The 19,748-nt window shown below is 44.1% G+C and overlaps 1 protein-coding gene across 4 annotated transcripts in view; it reads left to right on the plus strand.

The window, feature by feature from the left end:
* The window catches only part of TLR3 (toll like receptor 3), a 75,089-nt gene that overhangs the window by 42,904 nt on the left and 12,437 nt on the right, over positions 1-19,748 (plus strand). For all 4 annotated transcript variants that reach the window (XM_073607652.1, XM_073607660.1, XM_073607636.1 and 1 more), the window contains exons 3-4: positions 1,155-1,346; positions 12,351-14,191. In XM_073607652.1, the coding sequence (XP_073463753.1) occupies positions 1,155-1,346; positions 12,351-14,191 (2,033 nt within the window). The remainder of the gene's footprint in view (positions 1-1,154; positions 1,347-12,350; positions 14,192-19,748) is intronic.

A 19,748-nucleotide genomic window follows, 5' to 3' on the forward strand; every position in this document is an offset into this window, starting at 1 on the left:
AATTGTCAAAAAAGGGCTTTCCCCCTCACTTTGGAGAGAGCTCCTCTTACATTCAGTACAGGAAGTGCTTAAAGTGAAGTTCCAGTCATTTTTGTGGTTATTAAAACTCAGTAGCTACAAAAACTGTAGCTGCTGACTTTTAATAAACACACACTCACCTGTCCTACGATCCAGCAGTGCACTCACCCCTGCTGTTTTCACCCTGTGTCCTCCCTTGGCGGTGCTGGCATCTTTACTATGGGCACCCGGCTGTGACAGCTCGGTGCCCACTGCGCATGCTCGAGCCACAATATTGCAACTCTTCTATAAGTCGCTGATCACCACCATTACTAGTATAAAATAAATAAATAAAAATTCCATAAACATATCCCATAGTTTATAGACGCTATAACGTTTGCGTAAACTAATCAATATACACTTATTAGGATTTTTTTACCAAAAACATGTAGCAAAATAAATATTGGCCTAAATTTATGAAGAAATTCGATTTTTATACATTTTTTTACTGGATATGTGTTATAAAAAATAAAAAAATATGTTTTTTTTCGAAAATTGTCAGGGTTTTTTTTTTTGTTTATCGCACAAAAATTTAAAAAAATGCAGTGAGAATCAAATACTACCAAAAGAAAGCTCTATTTGTAGGGAAAAATTACAAATATTATTTGGGTACAGCATTGCATGACTGCGCAATTGTTAGTTAAATTAATGCAGCGCCGTATCGCACAAAGTGGCCTGGTCATGAAGGGGGTAAATCTTCCAGAGTTCAAGTAGTTAAGAGACAGGAAGCGAAAGGAAATGAACCAATGGGGCATAAATACAAAAAATGTTCTACTTTAAGTACATATTCACATTGCTAAGTTGCTGTAAATGCACACTTTGTCACGTCAACACACAGCAATTAGAATAGCACCCTAATGCTTTAACCAAACACGCTTACACTGCACCATACAATAACGCACAGTCATGTTGGGAAAAATGGTGGATGTTTGTTTTTCCATGTGTTGTGTTGTGTTGGCAGTCCATTGAAAATTTAAGTTTGTTAATGCACCACAACACAGCGCAGAATGGGCCCAAAAAATAGCTTCAGACATATTTTGGTTACAAGCGAACTTAAAAGCTGAAACACTAATTTATGTTTTTCATTTTGTATGCAGAGTTTGAAAATTCTTGATATGTCTCACAACAAGATGACGTCTATGGCCTTGGGAGATACAGAACAGTTATCAAATCTTGAAGAACTTTCCTTTTCTCATAACCTGATCAATGAACTAAAAAGAGAAGCTTTGGCATTTCTTGGAAACAACTCCGTACAGAAGCTGGATCTATCATCCAATCCTGTCCACAATGTGAGACATTATTTGTTTATAATATGGGGGTAACCATCAGTCCTACATCATTGATATATATATATAATTTTATATGTCTATGCCATACTAAGGTATTTTTAATTAGCATTAAAGGGGATCTGTCACAAAGATGAATACAACTGTCTGAAATGAGGCTGTGACTGAATGTTAAATCTGTGAAGGAGGTGACTGAAATGAAAGTGTTACTAAACCTAGGACCCTGCATTCACTAGATCTGTTCTCCCACAGTACACAGAAAAGCAATTATTTTAGTAAATATAAACAGCTAAACAGCTAAATACTTTTTCTCATCAGCAGTATATAGCAGTCTTGTGACTTCTATCAATGTCTGGTTAAAGCTTGTAGGAGGAATTTTCATTTTCCCCTGATTGTCCTATGAGGCTGCAGGACTCCTGACCCTCTGTCTGGACAGTGCTGATTGGCCCTGTGCTGATCACATGCACCTTCCCAAGAAAAAAAAAGCTGTCTAGCAATACACACCAAAACTAAACATGTGCAGAGTTCCCCCGAGGCTCTGATCTTTCAGCAGATAGATTGGGGACTGTGGAAGAAGGGGAGGATCAGAGAAGACAGGATCAAACAGCCTTTTTACACAATGCAGAGGATTAGCCCCTTAGGTTCCACAGTGAGTATAACAAGCATGCCTTACTGCAAACAGTTTGCTTTATTCATGAAGTCAGTTAAAAGGCAGTAACATAAAACATTAGGATTGATTATGCAAAAGGGTATGTCTAGGATAGTAAATATAATATAAATAAATCATTGTAAGTTCCCCAGCACATAGCTGACATTTCCGTAGAAAAGCCCTTGGAAGCTGATTTCCTCTTACAGTTTCAAGACCTTATTTTGTTTAAAAGCAGAAATATAGGTATTTTCAGGGAGCACAGTTGAGGTGTTTTTGCAATGGTTCCGTTAAAATATTTGACTTGACTTTCATATTAGTACAAGCTTCCTCTTCTATAGTTTTGTTATCATATTAAAACAGAACTAAAGCAAAATAGAATAAAATAAAGATAAACAGCCCATTAAAATTTAAACATTGCAGTTGCTGCAATATTCAGCTTGAATCTAGAGATTTCCCCTGCAGTACTTCTTTTGCACCACAAAATGTCCTCAGTGTAATGTTCAGCATCCTTCAACCTACTTCCTTTGAGCCTTAAATTTTCTATCCATGCGTGGCCACTGTGGTTGAACAGAAGTTTACCAATCAAAGTTGATCTGTTCAACTACCCTATTGTTTTTTTTGTTTTGCTTGATCTGGGCTGCAGACAATAGACTGCAGCATTAATCTGTGTATTCTGACGATGGGGAAGTCTCCCCACTGTCAGAATACAAAGACACAGCGGAAAGCATTCCCCACATACATCATGAATCAGGTCAGTTTTTTTTTTCATTCAACCCACTAGTCTCATGTATGGCCAGCCTTAATCAGATGCAGCCACTGTTATGCCCCGTACACACGGTCGGATATTGATCGGACATTCCGACAACAAAATCCTAGGATTTTTTCCGACGGATGTTGGCTCAAACTTGTCTTGCATACACATGGTCACACAAAGTTGTCGGAAAATCTGATCGTTTTAAACGCGGTGACGTAAAACATGTACGTCGGGACTATAAACGGGGCAGTGGCCAATAGCTTTCATCTCTTTATTTATTCTGAGCATGCCTGGCACTTTGTCCGTCGGATTTGTGTACACACGATCGGAATTTCCGACAACGGATTTTGTTGTCTGAAAATTTTATCTCCTGCTCTCCAACTTTGTGTGTCGGAAGATCCGATGGAAAATGTCCGATGGAGCCCACACACGGTCGGAATTTCCGACAACACGCTCCGATCGGACATTTTCCATCGGAAAATCCGACCGTGTGTACGGGGCATTAGGGTATTTTAACAATGGATCTAAAAAACCAATAGGCATGATGGGAGCCATCTGAGCTGTATAAAAAAAAACTATCACTGTATGGCCGGCTTAAAGCTTTATTAAACCTAAAATCAAAAATGTATTATAATACAGCTTAGGAATCTTTAGATGTGGTGGCTGCGTTCGTTTTATTTTTTAAACTTTTTCCTTCTTTATTCACCTTGTGATATGGCCAGTAACCCAATAACTGTATTAAAGTGGCTACTCTCTGGATGTAGGAGCAGCAGAGACACCCTTCAGCTTTGTCAGTCTGGGGGAAGCAGTGCCGGGACAAGGTCATCCAGTGCCCAGGGCAAAGATGGAAAACTGCCCCTGCCCCCCCCCCCCCCCCCCCCGCTGTGAAAGCTACAACGCAAACAGACGATGGGATCTATACTGGGAATTTGTTATATACTAGTATTGGCGGCGATCAGTGACTTAGGCGCGGTTCACACTGGGGAAACTTGTCACGCCCCATTCAGTGCAATGAAACCGTTCTAATCGGAGCAATAGGGCACAGCACATCAGGGCACAGGGAGCAGCACATCAGGGTACAGAGCCGAGCACATCAGGGCACAAGGCACTTCTGGGTACAGAGCCCAGCACATCAGGGCATAAGGCACATCAGGGTACAGAGCCCAGCACACCAGGCCACATCAGGGTAAAGCACATCAGGGTACAGAGTCCAGCACATCAGGGCACAGCACATCAGGGTACAGCACATCAGGGTACAGAGTCCAGCACATCAGGGCACAGCACATCAGGGTACAGCACATCAGGGTACAGAGTCCAGCACATCAGGGCACAGCACATCAGGGCACAGCACATCAGGGTACAGCACATCAGGGTACAGAGCCCAGCACATCAGGGTACAGCACATCAGGGCACAGCACATCAGGGCACAGAGCCCAGCACATCAGGGTACAGGGCACATCAGGGCACAACACATCAGGGTACAGGGCACAGCACATCAGGACACAGGTCACAGTACATTGGGGCACATCAGGTCACACGACATTAAGGCACAGCACACTGGGGCACAGCACATCAGGGGACAAGGCACATCAGGGCACGGGGCACATCAGGGCACAGCACATCGGGGCACAAGGCACATCAGGGCGCGGGGCACATAGGACATCAGGGCACATAGCACATTAGGGCATGGGGCACATCAGGGCACATAGCACATCAGGGCATGGGGCACATCAGGGCACAGGGTACATCAGGGCACATAGCACATCAGGGCATGGGCCACATCAGGGCACATAGCACATCAGGGCACATCAAGGCACATAGCACATCAGGGCACATAGCACATCAGGGCACGGGGCACATAGCACATCAGGGCACATAGCACATCAGGGCACATAGCACATCAGGGCACGGAGCACATCAGGGCACATAGCACATCAGGGCATGGGGCACATCAGGGCACGGGGCACATCAGGGCACATAGCACATCAGGGCACATCAGGGCACGGGGGGCACATGGCACATTAGGGCACATCAGGGCACATAGCACATTATGGGGCACATCGGGGCACATCAGGACACATTATGGGGCACATTATGGGGCACATCAGGGCACATTATGGGGCACATTATGGGGCACATCAGGGCACATCAGGGCACATAGCACATTATGGGGCACATCGGGGCACATCAGGACACATTATGGGGCACATTATGGGGCACATCAGGGCACATCATGGGGCACATCAGGGCACATAGCACATTATGGGGCACATTGTTTACTAGCCAGCATGCAGAGTAGCACAGGAAGCCTCTGTAGTAAGTTCTCTCTCATGTCACGCTGCTCCCCGGCAGCCCCTCCTCTCTTCTCGTTCATCCCAGATGATGTCACAAGCAAATGGGGATGGACGAGAAGAGAGGAGGGGCCGTCAGGGAGCAGTGTGACATGAGAGAGAACTTACTACAGAGGCTTCCTGCGCTACTCTGTATGCATCTCAATCTACCCGTCAGGCGTCAGCTCTCAGCGATTGATGGGTAGATCGCGGGGACCTCCAATGCAGGACAGAAACTCTGCCTGATAGGGAAGTGAGAGGCGGGGCGGGGCTGGTCTCAGGCTTGTGCCGGGTGCAGGAGCGCACTCTGTACATGTTGTCAATTATCTATTTAGCACGGCCGGTTCACTGGCGCTTCTATTGTGCCCCTCTTCCTCCGCCCAGGGCATCTGCCCCTTCCGCCCCCCCCTTGTACCGGCCCTGGGGGGGAGGTAGCGTTAGACCAACCAGCAGACAGTGATGCCAACCATCAGTATTTTTACAGGCAGCCAGTAAAAACCGGGCACGCTTGGTTCGAGACCATATGAGTGCCTGCTACAGCGTTTTTGAGCGGTGCTGGAGGAAGTCTGGTCTGGTCGGAGGTGGTGCCTGAGCAAGTGTCATGTGATGTCATGGAGCACTTCCTGCCTCCACCGCCAGCCACTACAAAAACGCAAGGGAGCCAAGCAGAGCTGCCGGAGGCGAAGCTTCGTGTGAGGGGGAGAGCAGGGCAAGATGGGAGATAGGGCTGTCAGTTCTGTTTGGACTGGAGTGGACTGAAGGGACCACCTGCTGTGGAGAGAGGAGAGACTGCCACTGTGACTCAGGAGGGGATGTGTCATGTCGGTGAGGTGTCATCATCATCTGTGCTGCTGCACACTGCTGTCCGTGTCACTGTGAGGGTCAATTTCATGTGTGTGTTCCTGCCCAAGTCACACACACATGAAGTCCAATCCCTAAAGGGGGGGTTGCCTGCCTGGAGTGGAGACTGTCACTGACACTCAGGCATCAACTTCATATGTGCTCAGGCGGGCCCCAGGCCCCATATCTTGCCCTCCCTGAGCCAAGAAAACGGGAAGGGGCAGTCTGATCAAACATAAAATAAGAAATATGTTTCTTGCCTTAATATCTACCTGTACTTTAAAGTGATTGTAACGTCTTGTTTTTTTTTTTCAATAATAATAACAAACATATTATACTTGCCTGCACTGTGTAGTGGATTGGCACAGAGCAGCCCGGATTCTCCTCTTCTCGGGTCCCTCTTCTGCTCTCCTGGCCCCTCCCTCCTGTTGAGTGCCCCCACAGCAAGCAGCTTGCTATGGGGGCTCCCGAGCCGAGTCAGAGCTCCCTGTGCCCATTCAGACACAGAGCTGCATCCGGCCCCGCCCCCTCTCTCTCCTGATTGGCTGTCTGAATTTGATTAACAGCGGCGGGAGCCAATGGTGCTGCTGCTGTGTCTCAGCCATTCAGGAGGGAAAGATGGCTGAGACACTCATGGACATTGCTGGACAGAGATGGGGCTCAGGTAAGTATTAGGGGATGTCGGGGCGGCTGCTGCACACAGAAGGCTTTTTATCGTAATGCATAGAATGCATTAAGATAAAAAAACCTTCTGACTTTACAATCACTTTAATTCAAATTGCTAATTGCATATTGAACTTGTTTGTAGGTTAAATACTGAAATTTGAACTTAAAACTGTAAAACTTCTAAACTTTTGGGAAATGTGAGTAAAAACTTGGCGGTGCCAGTAAATTTGGGGAATTTTGCCAGTAAATTTCAATCTGGTGGGTGGCAACACTGCTGGCAGGTTTAGATGCATTAACCAAACTCCATTTAAAACGTTTTAAGCAGTTACAGCAAGTTATTTTTTTATTTTGGGAGAAAGGTTTTACATAAATAAACGCTGTTGATTGTAAGCACCCCTGTCAATGGTGAATGGTTTGTCTCAACCCTCTAACTGCTACATCTATAGGACAGCTTGTTCTTTTGAAAAACAACAAACTTACTGGCCAAATCACTAGGTGAAAAAAAAAGAAAGAAAGCCTAAAAAAAAACAAAAGCTGCTATCAGATCTAAGAATTGGTGAGCTGCAGTATGACAATTTTTTGGTTTTAAGTTTAAAGCGGTTGTATTGTCCACTTCGTCATTTATACCTACAGGTAAGCCTATAATAAGGCTTACCTGTTGGTAAAATGAATATCTCCTAAACCTGTACGGTTTAGGAGATATTCATCTTGCATGCAGCCGCTGATGTCAGCGGCGCATGCGCAGTGAAGGTCCGGCGAAGGTCTGACGTATTGTGCCGGAACTTGCTGGACCTCTGCGCGGGAGTGACGTCATCGCTGCTCTGGCCACCCACAGCGTCAGAGCCGCGAACCCGGAGGGAACATGTCGGCTCCCTCAGCGGTGACCTAGCGGCCCTGTGGGAGCTTCTAAGGTTCTAAGGTAAGTTTTAAGTTCTAAGGTGAGTATTTCATAATGAGCTAGTATGCGGTGCATACTAACTCATTATGTCTTTGTCTTACAGGTTTTTGTTTTGTTTTTTGGGCATACAATACATACAATAGCTCTTTGATCCTGCATTCTTGGGAAGAAAAAAAAAAACAGCACTTTCCTTTCCATGTGATCTGGGATCAGGAAGGATTTTTTTACCCTGCTGTAGCAAATTGGATCATGCTTTTCTGGGGGGGTTTTCGCCTTCCTCTGGATCAACTGTGGGTATAGGATTGAGTATATGGGATTGTATGACATTTTTTATTTTATTTATTTATTTGTTTGTTTATTTATTTTTATGGTTGAACTAGATGGACTTTTTTCAACCTGACTAACTATGTAACTATGTGATGATGGTGATTTTAATCATTTTCTTTTTGTGAACATGTGAGATGTTTCCTACTGAGAAGAAATAATAGCCAACTGTTTTTAGCAATATTTAAAATACATCTTCAACTAGTACATCTTTTATATTCGTTTTTGATAGATGCTGCAGAATTCAATCACCCAAGTAGAATGTATTTTCATATACAGTACGTCCCATTATGCTACTTGTTGATATAGGATGCTCACTTAGCGGAAGCAGATGTTACATTACTTCTTCATTTACTTGAAAATGTATGCAACTGAAACCTCTGCTCTTGATTCCGTAGTATTTTTAGGAGACTTGAAATCTGCTTTCTTTTGTCAACTGGCAAAATTAAGCGCTGGAGAACATCACAATGTCTGTATGTAAGATTTACTTCCACTTTTTATGTCATGATTACTTCCTGCCATGGATACAAAATGCAAATATATTATTTGGTATTTACATCATACTTCATCTTACCCACATATTAGGTTTTCTGAAGGAAGCAAAGCCTAAAATTGAGAAGTTAAAACTGACCAGATAAAAATGATATATTAGCAGACATATAAGCACATTCTGACATTGTTCAATTGCTGTTCTTTAAGGCCTCGTTCACATCATGCGTGCAGTAAAACTGATGGAAAAAACAATTTGACTTACACTATTATTGTCAAACGTATTGGGATGTCTGCCTTTGCACGCACATGAACTTTAATGGCATCCCAGTCTTAACCTCCCTTGCGGTATGATTATTTTGGATTTTAGTTGCTGAAAGCGGTACAATTATTTTGCATGGAAATTTGGCGTTTTATATTGTAGGCCTGTAATTCTTAACAATAACAAACTTATATCTGTCCACCAAGCGTCTAGTAGATATCCCGGGTATGATGAAGTTTGAAACACAAAATCATAAATTATAATATAATAAATAAATATAAATAATTAAAAAAAAATATATAATAATAATAATAATAATAATAATAAAATAAATTTCCCCACGATTAACTATCGCTAAATTCTGCAAGTGTTCTAAATTACTATCGCTGTTTTCTAGCTGGTCTAAAACCACTTTTGATGTAAAAGGACACTTTTTGGTTGCTATGGACAATCTCAAGTTTCCAGGCAGAAAGAACAGTATATATAATATAAAACTGCATGCAGGGCATTGGACAAAGCACTGGGGACAAAAGGGATGTGAAATAATTTCATACAGTACTGTAATCTGTAAGATTACAGTACTGTATGTGTTATGATTTTTACATTTTTTTAAATTTGCCGCCAGGCTACGCCCCTGTGCGCTGTGACGCTCGCAGGGAACGGAGCCTGGCACAGAGAGGCTTCGGAGGAGGACACAGCCCGCAGACAGCGCAGGGGGAACATCGCAGGATCCTGGGGACAAGGTAAGTATACTGCTCCAGGATCCTGCAATGCAATCCCAAGTGTGGCTCGAGGTTACCGCTAATGGTGCTGAAATTTAACCCCGAGCCACACTCGGGAATACCGTCAAGGAGGCTACGCCTTGTACACACGGTTCAATTGTTGGAAGGGGATTGTCTGTTGACAGACTGTTGTCCTAAATTCTTACCATTAGTACACTCCTTTAGACAATTGTTTTTCAATTTTCAGCCAATAAATGTTGGATGGCAGGCTAGTAAATTTTTGGCGGACAACGTCTCCACATCTGATTTTCGGATGGTCAGTACACAAATCCGTCACACAAAAGTTGAAAGTACAAACATGCATGCTCAGAATCAATGCTCACCAAACACGAAATTAGCAGAAGGGGCCCAAAGGGTGGTGCTCAAGAGCTGAAATTTCTCGTAATGCGTCACTACGTTCATGTTTGTGGCACGACAATTGTGTAACGTTAGTATGCAAGACAAGAGCCTGGCACACGCCCTTTTGACAAAAATCAGATGCTTGGTTGGCCAACAATCGTACCGTGTGTACGAGGCTTTAGTCCGTAGGGTTCAATATTGAGTTGGCCCACCCTTTGCAGCTATAACAGCTTCAACTCTTCTAGGAAGGCTGTTCACAAGGTTTAGGAGTGTGTCTATGGGGATGTTTGACCACTCTTCAAAAAGCGCATTTATGATGTCAGGCATTGATGTTGGTCGAGAAGGCCTGGCTTGCAGTCTCTGCTCTAATTCATCCCAAAGGTAATCTGTCAGGTTGAGGTCAGGACTTTGTGCAGGCCAGTCAAGTTCCTCCACCCCAAACTTGCTCATCCATGTCCTTTTGGACCTGGCTTTGGTTCAAATCATTTGGTGGCTGGGGGATTATGATGCGAGGTTGTTTTTCAGGGGTTGGGCTTGACCCCTTAGTTCCAGTGAAGGGAACTCTTAAGGCGTCAGCATACCAAGACATTTTGGACAATTTATTCTCCCAACTTTGTGGAAACAGTTTGGGGATGGCCCCTTCCTGTTCCAACATGACTGCGCACCAGTGCACAAAGCAAGGTCCATAAAGACATGGATGAGCGAGTGGGAGATGGGCTGCCTGGGAGAGAGAGACTGCTGTTCCTAATCACTAGGAACAGCAAATCACTCCCTACTCCCCTGACAGAATGGAGATCTGTCTGTTTACATTGACAGATCCCTGTTCTGACTCTCTGTGGAGCGATCGCAGGTGGCTATGCGCATTGGCTCCGGCGTCGAGCCACGGGCATCTCCTAATCCATTTAAAGTGGCCGACATACAATGACGGTGATTTGCGCAGGGGAGTCAACCCCTCCGCAGTACAACTGCGGCGGCTGGTCCTTACATACTTACCTGAGTCCAATCTCTATTCAACTTCAACGCTGCTCTCTCTCTTTCCTCACAGGACTCAGAGACAGCAACGGGAGTCATTGGCTCCTGCTGCTGTCAATCAAATTCTGTGAGGAGGGAACGGGAACAGGATCGAGCCACACTGTGTGTGTCAAGAGACGTACGCAGCCTGCCTCAGGATCAAGCCCACACGCGTGCTCCCATAGAAAGCCCTTGCTGTGGGTGCGCACAAAGGAGAGGAGGAGCCTCGAGCGCCAGTGGGGGACTTCAAAAGAGGAGGTTCAGGGTTATTCTGTGAAAAACCATTGCACAGAGCAGGTAAATATGACATGTTTGTTATTTTAAAAAAACAGAACCTTTACAATAATTTTAAGTATACCATTGAAGGTGTTTTGCCATATCTGTTTAATGCATGCAAAAATATTTTTTCTGTTTTAATATTTTTATTGAAGTTTTAAGACAAGCTATATTACTCTGTTCCCTGGAGAACAGCAGTCTACATTGATAGCCTCCATATCAGAAATGAAGAGAAGAGGGAGGAGACATAGAAATACAAGAAGAGAGAGGGGCCCCAAGAGGGGGCGAATACCACGGACGTGGGACCTGTACAAACAAGGTTTAAAGTCGACCATAGCTAGTTGGGGGCAGGGATGGGAATGAGTAACTTAGCCCCGGTTCCCAGATTTTTAAAAGTTTTACATGCGAATCCCTCAATATACTGGAGCGAAAATATTTTTTAACCTGCCTGTGCATTCTGCTACACTGTTATCAGTTACAGTTTTTCCCAGTTCCCTTTGTGTGAACTACAGGACACCTTCACCATGTTGAGGAGTGGAGAATGTTCTGTAGTCCTAACACACTTCTTGTTCTCAGGTGACAATGCTGCTTACTTCCCCATAGATACAGTACAGTGAATGGGCATTGTCACTCTAGGACAGGAAGTGTGTTACTGGCAGGATTACCAGATGAAAATAAAGAAAAGTAATACAACCACCATTAAAGTATGGTATTCTGCAATATACTACACTTCATTTTATAGGAATAAATGAACTTTACATATTTTCTTTTCAGGTTGGGCTTGTTTATTATATTTTAGTGAGAAATTGTTCTAAAATTTTGGGGGAGGTATATGAGCAATGATAAAGTTCGGTTTTTCAGTCGTCTTTCACTAAAATTTTAGATGTATGTCAGCTTCACATCTAAGTGGCTGTACATGTTTAATATTTTCTTATTATTGAATGTTCCCAGTGGTTGGATTTTCACGAACATTCTTCTCTATATGGCACTATCTGCATGGAGTTTGCATGTTCTCTGTGTGCTTGTGTGGGTTCTCTCTGCGTACTCCAGTTTCCTCCCACACGCCAAAGACATGTTGGTAGAATAATTGGCCCCTTTCCATATTGGCCCTATTATGTACAGTATGTATATATGCGAGATTGTAAGCTCCTTGAGGACAATTGTTGTAAATTGTTGGAGCTATACAAAAACCTGAAATAGATATTAAATAAAATAAAATAAGCTCACTTTATTTTTAACATCAGATTATTAGCTCCCTACCAAAGTAGGCTTGCATTTTATCATTATTTTGAATTTCAAAGTATATAGAAAACATAAATCACTTTACAAGCTCCTTTACTTTAGGAGAAAATGAACAAGTTAATATATGCTTGTTTTTATTTTGCAGATAAATCCAGGGTGTTTTCAACCATTTAAATACCTCAATACACTTATAATGGCTAACCTGACGCTTGGACCTAATTTGATAGAACAGCTTTGCACAGAACTGGCCGTTACTCAGATTAAAGTTCTCATTCTACTCAATTCTCAACTCTCAAGGATACACAATAAAACTTTTAAAGGCCTTCAAAATACAACCCTTGCAGTTCTGGATATATCAAAAAACAGCTTGACCCAAATTGATAATGACTCATTTATTTATCTTGAGTCTTTAACCGTTCTCAACCTGGAGGAAAATCAAGTCAGTCATTTAAACGCAGGAGCATTTAAAGGCTTATCAAATGTTAAATCCTTGAATTTACAAAAGTTTTTTAATGGTGCTAAAGACCCTAAAATTGATGACATGCCATTCCAGTGGCTCAAAAAACTTGAGAACCTGAATATGGAAAGAAATAAAAATCTTTACTTTACACAGTTCACTTTTACAGGTTTGACAAGTTTGAAGAATTTAAGCTTGACTGAATGCTCATTTCAGTCATTTACTAACAGGACATTTTTATCACTCTTAAAATCTCCATTAATGTTTCTGAATCTCACAAAAACTAACATAGCCAAGCTGGAATATGGGATGTTTTCTTCTATGGAATATCTTCAAATACTTGATTTAGGCCTAAACAAGATTGATCAAACCTTAAGTGGATATGAGTTTAAAGGTCTTCTCAGCATTAAATTGATTTATCTTTCTTACAATAAACATTTGGCCTTAACGAGCACTTCATTTAGTTTTGTTCCAACCCTTGAAAAGCTGAACCTGAGAAAAACAGCATTAACATTTAACACTGAGAGCACATCTCCCTTCACTTGTCTGAAGAACCTCACCGTTTTGGACCTTGGGAACAATAATATTGCTAACATGGTGGAGGATGTCTTTTCTGGTCTTCATAGCCTTAGAATACTCAATCTACAGCATAACAACCTTGCTCGACTGTGGAAAAAAGCTAATCCTGGAGGACCCGTTTTGTTTCTGAAAGGTCTTCAGAATTTGGAAATACTTGACTTACTGTCCAATGGGTTAGATGAGATTCCCACCAATGCTTTCAAAGGACTTTTAAATTTAAACATACTGAATTTAGGAGAAAATAATGTGTATTTACTGCCACCATCCCTATTTGAAGATCAAAGCTCACTTGATATACTAGATCTTCATAAAAATCTGATAACATCAGTTGAGTCAAATACATTAAAAAATGTTTTTAACGGCCTTAAAGTGTTAAATATGGCTCAAAACCCCTTTGACTGTACCTGTGAAAGCATAGCATGGTTTTCTAACTGGCTTAATACAACAAATACAACTGTCATAGGACGGGACAAACAGTATGTTTGCAATACACCTAATAAATACCATGGCATTTATGTGGAAAATTTTGATAGCTCTCCCTGTAAGGACACTGCTCCTTTCAAAGCAATTTTTATACTCACCTTCACTATTACATGCTGCTTTCTATTTCTGGTGTTGTTCTTACATTTCCAAGGCTGGAGAATACAGTTTTACTGGAGTGTTGTGGTTAACAAGATTCTTGGTTTTAGAGTAATTGATCCAGGCAACCTAAACTTTGAATATGATGCTTACATCATTCATGCTAAAAAAGACACAAAGTGGGTTCTCAAATATCTTCTTCCACTTGATAGAGCAGAAGATGAAACTTCTCAGCTTAACTTCTGCTTTGAGGAAAGAGACTTTGTGGGCGGATTACCGATTCCAACTTTAACAGTCAACAGCATTAGAAACAGCAGGAAAATTATTTTTGTGATATCCCACTATTTTTTGAAAGACAAATGGTGTAACAGGTAAGTTTAGCAACCTGTAAAATAATACAATTGGCACCTAATTATTTAAAGTGGCATATAAAATAGAATGTGCCAGTGTTTCTGTTCACTTTATATTTTAGATCAAGTTTGCAAAATGTTTTCCACCAAATTTAAAAAAAAAATCCTGAGCTATGTTCTTCTCTGATTATCTTCTAAATTCTATCTTCTAACCAAATTGTGCTTCACATAAACAAAATCAATAAATAGATAGGTGCAGTGCTCCCTCAACCTAAATTAAAACCTTTAATCAATAATCACATATCAAGAAGAAATAAATGAATATATATTCTGTATACAGCAAAAAATAAAATTAAAAAAAAACAATATATTTTACTTTCTGCTATAAAACATATCCAATCATTTAAAAAAAATCAAATTTCTTCATAAATGTATTCTGCTACATGTTTTTGATTAAAAAAATCCCAATAAGTGTATATTGATTGATTTGCGTGAAAGTTACAGTATCTAAATCTATGGCAAAAATATGCAATTAGCGGACCTCCAGCTGTTGCAAAACTACAAGTCCCACCATGCCTCTGCCTCTGGGTGTCATGCTTGTGGCTGTGAGAGTCTTGCTATGCCTCATGGGTAGGGATGAGCCGAACACCCCCCGGTTCGGTTCGCACCAGAACCTGCGAACGGACCGAAAATTCGCACGAGCGTTAGAACCCTATTGACGTCTATGGGACTCGAACGATCGAAATCAAAAGTGCTCATTTTAAAGGCTAATTTGCATGGTATTGTCCTAAAAAGGATTTGGGGACCCGGGTCCTACCCCAGGGGACATGTATCAATGCAAAAAAAACTTTTAAAAACGGCCGTTTTTTCGGGAGCAGTGATTTTAATGATGGTTAAAGTAAAAAAAAAAAAAGTGAAATATTCCTTTAAATATCGTACCTGGGGGGTGTCTATAGTATGCCTGTAAAGTGGCGCGTGTTTCCCGTGTTTAGAACAGTCCCTGCACCAAATGTCATTTTTAAAGGAAAAAATCTCATTTAAAACTGCTTGCGGGTTTAATGTAATGTCGGGTCCTGGCAATATGGATGAAAATCAGTGAGACAAACGGCATGGGTACCCCCCAGTCCATTACCAGGCCCTTTGGGTCTTGTATGGATATTAAGGGGAACCCCGCACCCAAATTAAAATAAGGAAAGGTGTGGGGCCACAAGGCTCTATATACTCTGAACAGCAGTATACAGGCGGTGCAAACAAGACAGGGAATGTAGGTTTGTTGTTAAGTAGAATCTGTTTGTCATTTTGAACGGGTACATTTTTAACGTGTTTAGCTCCAGCCAAAAAATCTTTTTTAAGCTTTTTGGAAAACATAGGGAAGGGTTATCACCCCTGTGACATTTGTTTTGCTGTCTTTCCTCCTCTTTAGAAGATTTCACCTCACTTTTTGTCCCAATGACAAATGTTTTTTGAAAATTTGGGTTTTTTTGTGGAGCAAGGATTGGAAAGCATCAGTGGAAAGGAGAAATGTTTTTCCCATATTAACACTTACAGGAGAGAATTTCCCTTCCTAGGGGTAGATTTCATCTCACTTCCTGTTGTCTCCTTCCGTTTGCAAGTAGGAGTCGTTTGTAAGTTAGATGTTTGAAAGTAGGGGCCTGCCCTATATACTCAGCATAAATTTGGGCCTTAGGTGTTGTTGTGGCCACAACAACGTAAGCCCTCACAGGGCCCTGCTGTGAAATATTAGATCAAGAATTGTAATTACATGCCCCTGTTGAACAGGGGCAGAAAAACTGGGCCTTTGGTGGTGGTGGTGGTGGTGCTGGTGCCACAACACTGTAAGTCCTCACTCGCTCTTGGTGGGTGCAGAAATGGGCCCTGCTGTGAAATATTAGATCAAGAATTGTAATTACATTCCCCTGTTGAACAGGGGCAGAAAAATTGGGCCTTTGGTGGTGGTGGTGGTGGTGGTGCTGGTGCCACAACACTGCAACCCCTCACAGACACTCTAGTTGGAACGCAGGGACGAGCCCTGCTCTAAAGTATTGCACCAAAAATTGTAATTACACGCCCCTGTTAAACAGGGGCAGAAAAATTGGGCCTTAGGCACTGGTGCTACAACACTGCAACCCCTCACAGACACTCTAGTTGGAACGCAGGAACGAGCCCTGCTGCAAAGTATTGCATCAAAAATTGTAATTACACGCCCCTGTTAAACAGGGGCAGAAAAATTGGGCCTTAGGCACAGGTGCTGGTGCTACAACACTGCAACCCCTCACAGACACTCTAGTTGGAACGCAGGAACGAGCCCTGCTGCAAAGTATTGCATCAAAAATTGTAATTACACGCCCCTGTTAAACAGGGGCAGAAAAATTGGGCCTTAGGCACTGGTGCCACAACACTGCAACCCCTCACAGACACTCTAGTTGGAACGCAGGAACGAGCCCTGCTGCAAAGTATTGCATCAAAAATTGTAATCACACGCCCCTGTTAAACAGGGGCTGAAAAATTGTGCCTTAGGCATTGGTGGTGGCGCCCAGAACCAAAAATGTTCTTTCAAGCTATCAGCGTGATGATTGAGGAGGAAGAGGATAATTACTCAGGGATAGTCACTCAGCATCAGCATAGGCAGTCTTTGAAGGGATCTGAGATTTTAAAAAAAATTATTCGGTTACATCAGCATCAGGTGCTTGGTAGCTGGTGGTGATCCAAGACTGATTCATTTTTATGAAGGTCAGTCGATCGACCGAGTCGGTGGACAGACGCACCCTGTGATCGGTTACAAAGCCTCCAGCAGCACTGAATGTGCGTTCCGAAAGAACGCTGGATACAGGACAGGCCAGTAGCTCAATTGCATACTGTGCAAGCTCTGGCCAGTGATCCATCCTCAAGACCCAGTAACCCAGAGGATTTTCGGTGGGAAAGGTGTCCAAGTCTGATCTTGCCCCTAGGTATTCCTGCACCATGTAAAACAGACGCTGGCGATGGTTGCTGGAACCGATCATACCTTGGGGCTGCGGACCAAAAAATTGTCTGAACACATCGGTCAGACGGCCACCTTCTCCACCGCTCCTTCTTTGACTGACCGAAGCCTCAGCAACACGTTGTCCAGAAACAGGAGTTTGTAACCTCCCAGTCTCTGGGAACGCGTTGCACAGACCTTTCTGCAAGGCCTCCCAAAGATGTTTCATTCTCTGCTCCCTCTGCGATGGCAAGATAAGGTCCGCAACCTTACCCTTGTAACGTGGATCAAGGAGGGTTGCCAGCCAGTATTGGTCTTTCTCCTTGATACCACGAATATGAGGATCCTTACGCAGGCTTTGCAGGATCAGGGAGGCCATGCAGCGTAGGTTTGCTGAGGCATTTGGTCCGGAGTCCTCTGGGTCACTAAGGACGACATGGTCCGCAGCCACCTCCTCCTAGCCACGTACAAGTCCATGTGTTTCTTGGGACTGATCCCTTAAAGACTGCTGCTGATGCTGAGTGCCAGGCTCCACCTCCATACTGACACAATCTTCCTCCTCCTCCTCCTCCTCCTCCTCCTCGTCCTCTTCCTGTGTGATCGGTGGGCATGCAGAAACACTGTCTGGATAAAGGGGGCCTTGAGAGCTAAGGAAGTCCTCCTCTTCCTGCCTCTGTTCTGCCTCAAGTGCCCTGTCCATTATTCCACGCAGCGTGTGCTCCAACAGGTGGACAAGGGGGACAGTGTCACTGATGCATGCACTGTCACTGCTCACCATCCTCATGGCCTCCTCAAATGGTGACAGGACAGTGCATGCATCCCTGATCATGGCCCACTGGCGTGGGGAAAAAAAACCAAGCTCCCCTGACCCTGTCCTGGTGCCATAGTCGCACAGGTACTCATTGATGGCCCTCTGCTGCGTGTGCAGCCGTTGCAGCATGGCCAACGTTGAGTTCCACCTGGTGGGCATGTCACAGATTAGGCGGTTCTTGGGCAGGTTAAACTCCTTTTGGAGGTCCGTCAGCCGAGCACTGGCATTATATGACTGGCGGAAATGCACACAGACTTTCCTGGCCTGCCTCAGGACATCCTGTAAGCCCGGGTACCTGCCCAAGAACCGCTGCACCACCAAGTTAAGGACGTGAGCCAAACAGGGCACATGGGTCATTTGTTCCTGTCGGAGGGCAGAGAGGAGGTTGGTGCCATTGTCGCAAACCACCATTCCTGCCTTAAGTTGGCGTGGCGTCAACCACCTCTGAACCTGCCCCTGCAGAGCTGACAGAACCTCTGCCCCAGTGTGGCTCCTGTCCCCCAAGCACACCAGCTCAAGCACCGCATGGCATCTTTTGGCCTGCGTACTTGCGTAGCCCCTTGAATGGCTACAGAGCACCGCTGGTTCAGAGGACAAAGCACAGGAAGAGGCCATGGAGGAAGAAGAAGAGGAGGGGGTGGAGGAGAGAGGTGTGTCACAATCATTAGCATTTTGGAGGCGTGGTGGCGGAACAACCTCCAACACTACTGCACCTTGTCCTGCATCCTTCCCAGCTGCCAGCAGAGTCACCCAATGCGCCGTGAAACTTAAGTAACGTCCCTGTCCATGCCTGCTGGACCATGAGTCAGCGGTAATATGCACCTTACCACTGACCGCCCTGTCCAGCGAGGCATGGACATTGCCATCCACATGCCGGTAGAGAGCCGGAATCGCCTTCCGTGAGAAAAAATGGCGTTTAGGTACCTGCCACTGAGGAACCGCACATTCCACAAAATCACGGAAGGGGGCAGAGTCTACCAACTGAAAAGGCAGCAGTTGAAGTGCTAGCAATTTTGCCAAGCTAACATTCAACCGCTGCGCATGTGGATGGCTGGGAGCAAACTTCTTTCGGCGGTGCAGCAGCTGGGGCAGGGAAATTTGCCTGGTACAATCTGACGTCGGTGTACCAAAAGCAGATTGCCCACAAGTACTTGGCTGTGACACACCTAATTCTACACCTTCATTCCTCTCAGTGCAGGTCTCAGAGAGGACTGAAGGTATAGTGGGGTTGGAGATCTCAGCTGATGAGGAGCAAGGAGAGGTCCTCTTTGTTCTTTGGTGTGGGTCTTTTAGATACGCTTGCCAACGAACTGCATGGCAGGTCAACATATGTCTGGTCAAGCATGTGGTACCCAAGCGGGAGATGTTTTGGCCACGCGAGATACGCTTGAGATATATGTTGCAAATAGCAGCGGTGCGATCTGATGCACTCATCTCAAAAAAGGCCCACACCAAAGAACTTTTTGAATAACGCGCAGAGACTGCAGCGCCCTGCACATGTGGAGCTTTGGGGTGTGATGCAGTCAATGTGCTGCCCTTAGGCTGGCCCCTGGAGGGCATCCTGCCTCGTTGGTGATGTGCTGCCTCCTCCTCCTCCTCCTCTCTCCTATCAGGCACCCACGTTGAGTCAGTGACCTCATCATCCCCTCCCTCCTCATCACTGGAGCAAACCTGGCAGTATGCTGCAGCAGGGGGAGCATGACTGCCAGATTGCTGTCCTTCTTTGGCACCCCCTCTGTCTGCACTCATGTTACTGCCTTCATCGAGCTCAGTATCATCATCAGAGCCTTCCAAACGCTGGGCATCCT

Source organism: Aquarana catesbeiana, linkage group LG01 (genome assembly GCF_042186555.1).
Source record: "Aquarana catesbeiana isolate 2022-GZ linkage group LG01, ASM4218655v1, whole genome shotgun sequence".
Lineage (NCBI taxonomy): Eukaryota > Metazoa > Chordata > Amphibia > Anura > Ranidae > Aquarana > Aquarana catesbeiana.